At 36.0% G+C, this 7,552-nt stretch overlaps 1 protein-coding gene across 5 annotated transcripts in view; it reads right to left on the bottom strand.

The window, feature by feature from the left end:
* Positions 1-306: 306 nt before the first annotated feature.
* The window catches only part of LOC149789177 (host cell factor 1-like), a 104,690-nt gene continuing 97,444 nt past the window's right edge, over positions 307-7,552 (bottom strand). For all 5 annotated transcript variants that reach the window (XM_089975313.1, XM_089975317.1, XM_089975314.1 and 2 more), the window contains one exon: positions 307-3,388. In XM_089975313.1, the coding sequence (XP_089831439.1) occupies positions 3,325-3,388 (64 nt within the window). In that variant the 3' untranslated portion in view covers positions 307-3,324. The remainder of the gene's footprint in view (positions 3,389-7,552) is intronic.

The following is a 7,552-nucleotide window of genomic DNA, read 5'->3' as shown; positions in this document are numbered from 1 at the left end:
ACCCACGCAGACAGAGGTGAGATGGCTGTGGTCTGTAACGGAGAGCGCTTAAGACCACTCGGGGCCCCTCCAAATTATGATATTAAAAATTGTAAAAACACTGCATGCATTATGAATGTGGTAAAAAAAAGTCATCCTGCAATGAGGGCTGTTCCAATATGTAACACATGGTTCCTCAGAATCTGATTGTTATTCATACACTCAATTTAGAATTTGCCTTTGTACATTTTATAACACAGTAACTAGTTCTAACTGCCTTCCACAAATACCAAACATATTTAAACCTAAAAGCCATGAGAAATAATATTTGTTACACCTTTTTTTATTTTTACTGTCCAGTACAAGGTGCAAGAAATAAACATGTAGACATTTGTCATTTAACATATTCCACAATTACATTCAAAATACCTTAAGACATACACATACATCTAAAATTGTTTAAAATCTGACTCCAAAAATATACATTCCTATCTTTCAATGATAATATATTTACATATGTGACATTGTACGATTCTGTGCCTTTGTTAACAATCAACTCAATCTAAATTGTGTTCCAGATTGAATTAATCCTCCTCAAAATCAAAAACACTTTACAGAGTTTAGCATTTGATGGAATTATTCTATAGACATGCAGCACAGAGAGCAACCAAAACAGACTGAATTCTGACCTACTGCCTTGAACTAAGCCTGTTGTGAGTATCCTGTAATGGTACAACTGAAAACAACTTTGGTCTATCTTATCACAGGCATGCAATTTGTACGTCCTAGATAAAAACCCATGCAGATCTGAACACAGTGGTATAAAATTTTAAGGTCCTACACTTAAATTCAAAGTCTTGTTAAACTATGTTAAGAATATTTTAGTCAAACTTTCTAGAAGTGAACTTTGAAAACATCATCTCCAAATATATCTGGACATAATTTCTGCAAAAATTCAAGTCAAAATTTTGTTTTCACAGCTTAAAGGAATATCATTCAACATCACCTTGTGCATGGATGCTGATGCAGGAGGCACATCTTGGTCAGCCAATGAAATTTTCATGTTTAAGTGAAACGACATCTCATCACCTCAGTGACATTAACTATTACATTAAACTCTTCTTCTCGGCCAATAAAATCACTTTTCCATATTTTGGCAAAGTCTGTTTAGTATTAAAAGGAAAAATCATTTTTTAAGTCCTTTTTTTGTGTGAAGATTCCTTTATGTAGCAGAGTTCTAACAGAGCCATACAAGATTTCTGGCTAAATGAGATTCATTAATTGCTTGAATTACCAGATGCATCTTAAGCAAGCACTGTTTAATATCATACATGATTAGAAAATTGATAAACTTTTTACTGATGGATTGAAAAATTGTATAAAAACAGACAATCTGCCCTATCAACAACAACAACTATAACAACTTCAGCAGCCTTAAGCACAGCTAGAATAGAATACACAAAATAACAAAACTGAATATAATTAAATTTAAAGGGACATTTCTTTTTAGTTTCAAGTAATGAGATTTGAAAAGACAACATACTCAACTTGCAAATTTATTGCTCAGATTTAAAAATCAAAATGCACAAAAGTTTTTTCACTCTGAAATCCTTGGAATGAAGTAAAGTACAAAATATGTACTAATGTTGAACATTCAATCAAATCGGGTTTCTTCATTCATGGAAATAGCCAAATGTTTTATCAAGTCCAAATCTAACATGTAAATAATATTTATTCAGAATACCCTCCCAATTATGAAAAGATATAAACCTTCTTGGAAAAGGAAGACTCAGGAGTCTATCTAAAAGTATGTGTACTGTTTTCTGCGAGTTCTAAACACTTGTAGCTGCTTCTGTTAAAACTAGATCTTTCAGTGGGTTCTTACCTAATACTCCAGACCAACACCACAAGACATGAAATATAAATACAAATTTTAAAATATCGGAAGATAACAAGTCCAACAAAGCGGAATCTTGTATGGAATACAAATGCATGACAAGTTTCATTAAATTATCTAAACAGTGTTGAATATATTAACCGGAGAGATGGATTAACACAATTTTTTAATAATAAAAATGGGGACAGCTCTTACACACTGACCAGACAGAATTTCTTTCTTTTTTTTAAGAACGCATCTAGTCATGATACAAAAGCATCCAAAGTTTTTAATGAAGATATCTCAAATGGTTCAGGAGGCATCAAGTAAACAAAAGTGAGACAAACTGATTCCAGTATACCCCACCCTATTACAAGCTGGTTCCAGAATACCGCACCCTATTATATGCTATTTCCAGTATACCCCTATTTCATTTGTGCAATGTATTATTAAAAAAAAAAAAAAAAAATTACACTGTTTTCTGTTGACATACATCAAAGTTGAATACATGTACAAGAGACAGATGGATAACACTTTAGCTGAGAATGGTAATGTACAAATGTAAGATATTTACAAAAATATATTAAAAAGATGACATGTATATACAAGGTATGCCGTATGTACATGTGTATTCATAGCTGTAGCTATAATGCAAGAGTTTAACAAAAAGCATCTAATTAAATTCCAAGGGAAAACCTTGAAATGTTCTTTATTTTCTATATTACTACTTTATGACAGCCCATGAAAATGATGCATATAACGACAGTTCTGTTAAACTTATAAATACAATACAAGTTATGGTCTTCTAAAGGATATTTGATACAAACAATTATGGGAAATAAACAATTCACCTTTTTCATATGATTTTTACAAAAATGTTGCGTAAAAACCATTTTAGTCAGTTTATGGTGTCAGTAAAATTAACAAAATCTGTGTGGTAACAAGTTAGTAACAAATACAAATTAGTGACATATAAAGCTTTGGAAAAATAGTTTCTAATGTTTCCCATCTCTAATACTTTCTGGTAGTGGAGCATTTGTGTTGTCTTGTATTGTGCAAAAATATACTGTGTTAATACATATTACACTTTCACATAAAAAGTTGACAAAAACAATCAACTGATGTACTGTCATTTGGTTAGCATCAGATTTCGTAAATTATTTCAAAACTATTTAGCTTCTATGGCACACTGATAACATCCATTCCCTGTTATATAAGTAGTGTCACTATCTGAAAATGATTCAGCTGTAACATTTAAAATGCATCAAATATTTTATAATAACATCCAAAAAATGGCAAAAGCCATTCATATATACTTTATCTAATGATAATGTTCAAATGTATATCAGTGGTTGGTTGGTGAGTTTCACGAAGTTCTAATATCTTCAGAATGACTGGAGAAACATGAAGATGAGATCTCCAGAATTTGAAATGTATTTTAGCAATCATGGCATATGATTTTAGTGTCCTCAGGCATCTCCTTCATCAAGTTTCACTTTCTTCATGACCCCTATTTGCTGAATTTGTGCCCTTCTGAAAAGAAAGAAAATATCTAACTGGTCATCAGGACAAGAATAAAATATTCATCTACAAAGAAAATGATGAAACCTGATGCAAATTATGCATTTTAAACTCTTGAACACAGAGTTTAAAAAGTTTAAGCTGTATGTTACAATATAGAAGAGTTCATTTTCTGGCAGTTTCAAGACTAAAAGTTCCCCATTTCATCATTCTACATGCTATCATATGCCTGATTAGGAGAGAAGTCTTTCAAGTAGTAAGCTTAACTTGCTTTATTGCAAAATGATCAAGTATAAATTAACTAAAATCAGCTATAAATGTCTGCAGGAATTAGATGGATCTTGCATCTACTTTAAATGGTTGGATCAAGTACGTTTTACATAAATGCTTTACAAATAAACATAAAGGTTAATATGACAACTTCTAACACAAAAATGTCAAACATTGATCATTTGAAACGAAATGCAGGTTCTTAAATCTGTGACTTTGCCATTCTTGTGGAAAGCAATATGTGGATCAATATATTTATTTTTGATATACTTGCTTGATCATAATACATTTAATAGGGTGTTGTTGCTGATCTAGGTTTAACGCCATTTTTCAGCACAAAATAGGCTATACATGGCAGCCAGTATAACTGGTGGAGGAAGAACCCTGGAAAACCCAAGGAAGAACCATCGACCTATGAGAAGCTACTGGCAGGCTTTCCCACGTACCCACGCTAGCCGAGCCTTGGACTCGAACCCACGCAGACAGAGGTGAGATGGCAGTGATCCGGAATGGTGAGTGCTTTAGACCACTCTGTCACCCCATTTAATAGGTGCTTCTTTGGGTGAGACAGTTCTTAACGTGAGATGTTCTCTTGTCAATTCATACCCTCATCTGATGAACACTGTTGGCAAATGCTGTTCTCAGGATGAGAACTTATGCCAGTACTGAAGCAGGTGAGAACAAAAACAAAGATGGCAGAACATATCAAGGATGATGCAAAATATTTTTTGTTCTAAAATTAGCCCTTGCTGTAAGAATGCACACATTCAGTAACATATACTGGTACTTAGCAAATGGACTAACATCCCAAAACAGGTCTTAAAAGATGGCTTAAGAGTCCTCAACTACATCTCAAATCCAGCCCTCCATAGTGTTAAAAGACATTAACCACATCCCTTGGCTTGTTGTACCAATAAGAGTGCTAAAATATTTGCTTATCAATACTTATTTCAGATGACATTGGTCTCCCCTTGAAGGGATGATCACTAAATCTTGGCATTTGTCAGTTACTACTGGAGCAGAAGTGCATGCTCTTCCGATGATGGAATGCTGGATGGGAATAATCAGGAGAGTAATATCCATGGAACATTTTTTACTAAAAAAATTGACTTCTTCAAATACATTGCCAATTTGTAATGTGTTATAAAATAAGTACTAGGTGGAGTGCATTACATTCCCTTATCCCCAGAATTGGTCCTGGTAAAGTGGTTCTGGTCAACTGATTAGGTTACAACTGTTTTTGATTGCTAGTGCAGAGTCAGTGAGGCTTTAGAATAGCTTGAAAAGTTGACTTGCTTAAGCATATTAAAACACAACACAAGATCTGTTTTGAACAAAACACAATGGGATTCAATAAAGAGAAGATGCAATGGGCTAGAAGGTCATATATGATTTAGTTCTGGATTATACCTTTCCTTCCATGATCACACAATATTTTAGAAATCATGAATGGTGGCACATGCAAGTGATATGGGCTAATTTCCTCTCCTCAAAATGTACAATCAAGTCACAATACAAGAGCGTGTCCAGTTTTATGAAGATATTTCAAATTGTTCAGATATACAACTTGAGGTAAAGAGATGACAATAACTCGTATGAAACTTGATCCAACAGAACCCATCCTTCACAAGACACAAAATCCAGTCATTACACAAAAGTGTACCAAGTTTCAATAAGACGTCTCAAATGGAAAAGAGATGTGAAGTGTAAATACGATTTTAAAAAGATGGATATACATGTACTCAAAAAGTCCATGCCAAGTCTTGTATGGGACACAAAATGCACATCAAGTTTAATAAAGATACATTTGTGTACATATTAACTGGACATGAATGTGATGGACGGACGGATGAGCTAATACTGTTTATAAGAAACATGGGCATAACTCTTAAAATGTTGGCCAGACAGACTCTATTTATTTTACAAAAGAATGATACTAAGGCTTACCAAGTTTAAAGATAGAACTGAAAATGCTAAGGCAGATCCGGATCTTTGTTGTGTGCAGTTTTACTCAACTTTTAAGGAAGTTTATATTGTAAATACTTTGATATTCTGTGTTATGCTAATGAGTAGGGCATGGTTATGTCTGGTCTAACAACAGGTCACGACAGCAAAGATGTTAGAATCCAAACGATCATTCCAGATATGAGTTTCCAGCTATGGTAAAAAGGCACATGCTTTGGCCTTATTTGATATGCATGGAAACTCCTGAAGAGACCAAACACTACTCATTTGGAGGCAGGGCATTGGGCACTGCAACCAGTCATGCAAGCTGTGATTTTTGGTGGCTGATCCTAATGCTTGCCAGAGCTATAAGAGGTCCATTCATTGTCTGAGATGGTGCCTCTGGCAATCAAGAAATGACATCGTCTGGGGTCAAGTTGGTGAAGATTCAGCCACCAAGATGCTAAAATGCAAAAGGGCTGAAGGGAACCTTGCACTGGTACTTAACTCATGAGAAATGAGGTCACTATGATAACTTTCATGGTTCAATTTTGTGGGAGACAAACTCGAGAAAGTTTGTGAACTCTGTTACAAACAGTTGCTCTTCACGTGTTGTTGGAGGGTGCTCTCTATAGAGTTTGATGTCAAGGCCATGGATGTGTTCCTGTTGTGTGGCTCAACCAAGTCAATGTGCTATATTATGCCCTAGGTAGCAAGCCTTACAAATTTCTGTCAAGACCTGTCTACGAAGATACATCCTGAAGGTCTAAGATGGCCATACCATGTCCCTGGTGGCACGGGCATTGACAGTTGACCTTGTGGTGTCTATCCCAAGCTTGCGTATCTCAACTGTGCGGAGAGCCCTGGTGTTAACAATTACAAATGCCCTTTTCTGGAAGGATGGGTCATTGAAGTAATGTTTTCCTCCCATCCACTTCGTGGAAAAAGGATGCAAGAAAATGACATTATTTTCTATGGGAATGAAGAATTGTAGGGACAGAATCTGGGTTTAAAGTGGTCTTCTCTCCCTGTGTTGTCTCTTGCTCTCATAAAAGGAGCCTTGTTGAAGAGTAAGGTCTGGAGGGTTTTCCCATTGGGAGTGTCACAGCGGGGGCCTTCTTTATGCTCTGGTCACTCCTTGGAAATCAAGGTGGGCTATGAGTGTGTAGACCTGAATAAAGTTTGCCTCCTTGGCAGCAGTTTCCTGATCTCTCCCATGGAACAGGAACCTGGATGACAAAGGGTAACATCTTAACTGCTGACTTATGGTAATCTTGAAGCATCATGCACATGACTGTGTGTGATTAGGATTCTGAATGTCGCTTTAACAATTTTTCAGTCATTTCGTTATGATGTCTGCAGTGTGGCAGTTTATAGTGATGTCTAGCACTGAGGCATCATGCCGCAGACATGTAGCATGATGTCCCACCCAGTCACATTATCCTGACACCAGGTTGACCAGTCTTAACACTAACTTCTTAATGCTGAGCGCCTAGCAAGGCAGCTGTTAGTACCTATTTAGTAAGTCTTTGGTATGACTCGGCTGGGGTTCGAACCCACAACCTACTGCTTCCGAGGTGCAAGCTCTAACCACTAGGCCACTGGAGCAGTCTCATGCATATGGATAAGTGTGTGTTTTAGATTTTTAACTTAGCTTTAAAAAAATTTAAGTCATATCACTACAATGTCTGCAGTGTGGCATTTTATAGTGATGTCTAGCACTGGGGAATAATGCCATAGACATTTAACATCATGTCTCACTCAGTCACATTATACTGACACTAGGCTGACCAGTCCTAACATTAATCACTTAATGCTTAGCACTAAGCAAGGCAGCACCATTTTTATAAGTCTTTGGTATGGCTTGGCCAGGGTTCATACACATAACCTCGCACATCCGGACATGGATAAGGCATCTCTCTTTGTGATCAGGAGGTTAAATGAAGCAGCTCCGGAGTTGGA

Source organism: Sinohyriopsis cumingii, chromosome 11 (genome assembly GCF_028554795.1).
Source record: "Sinohyriopsis cumingii isolate HCF-2022 chromosome 11, ASM2855479v2, whole genome shotgun sequence".
Lineage (NCBI taxonomy): Eukaryota > Metazoa > Mollusca > Bivalvia > Unionida > Unionidae > Sinohyriopsis > Sinohyriopsis cumingii.
Note: the sequence above shows the minus strand (reverse complement) of the source record. Positions and strands in the feature narration are given on the sequence as shown.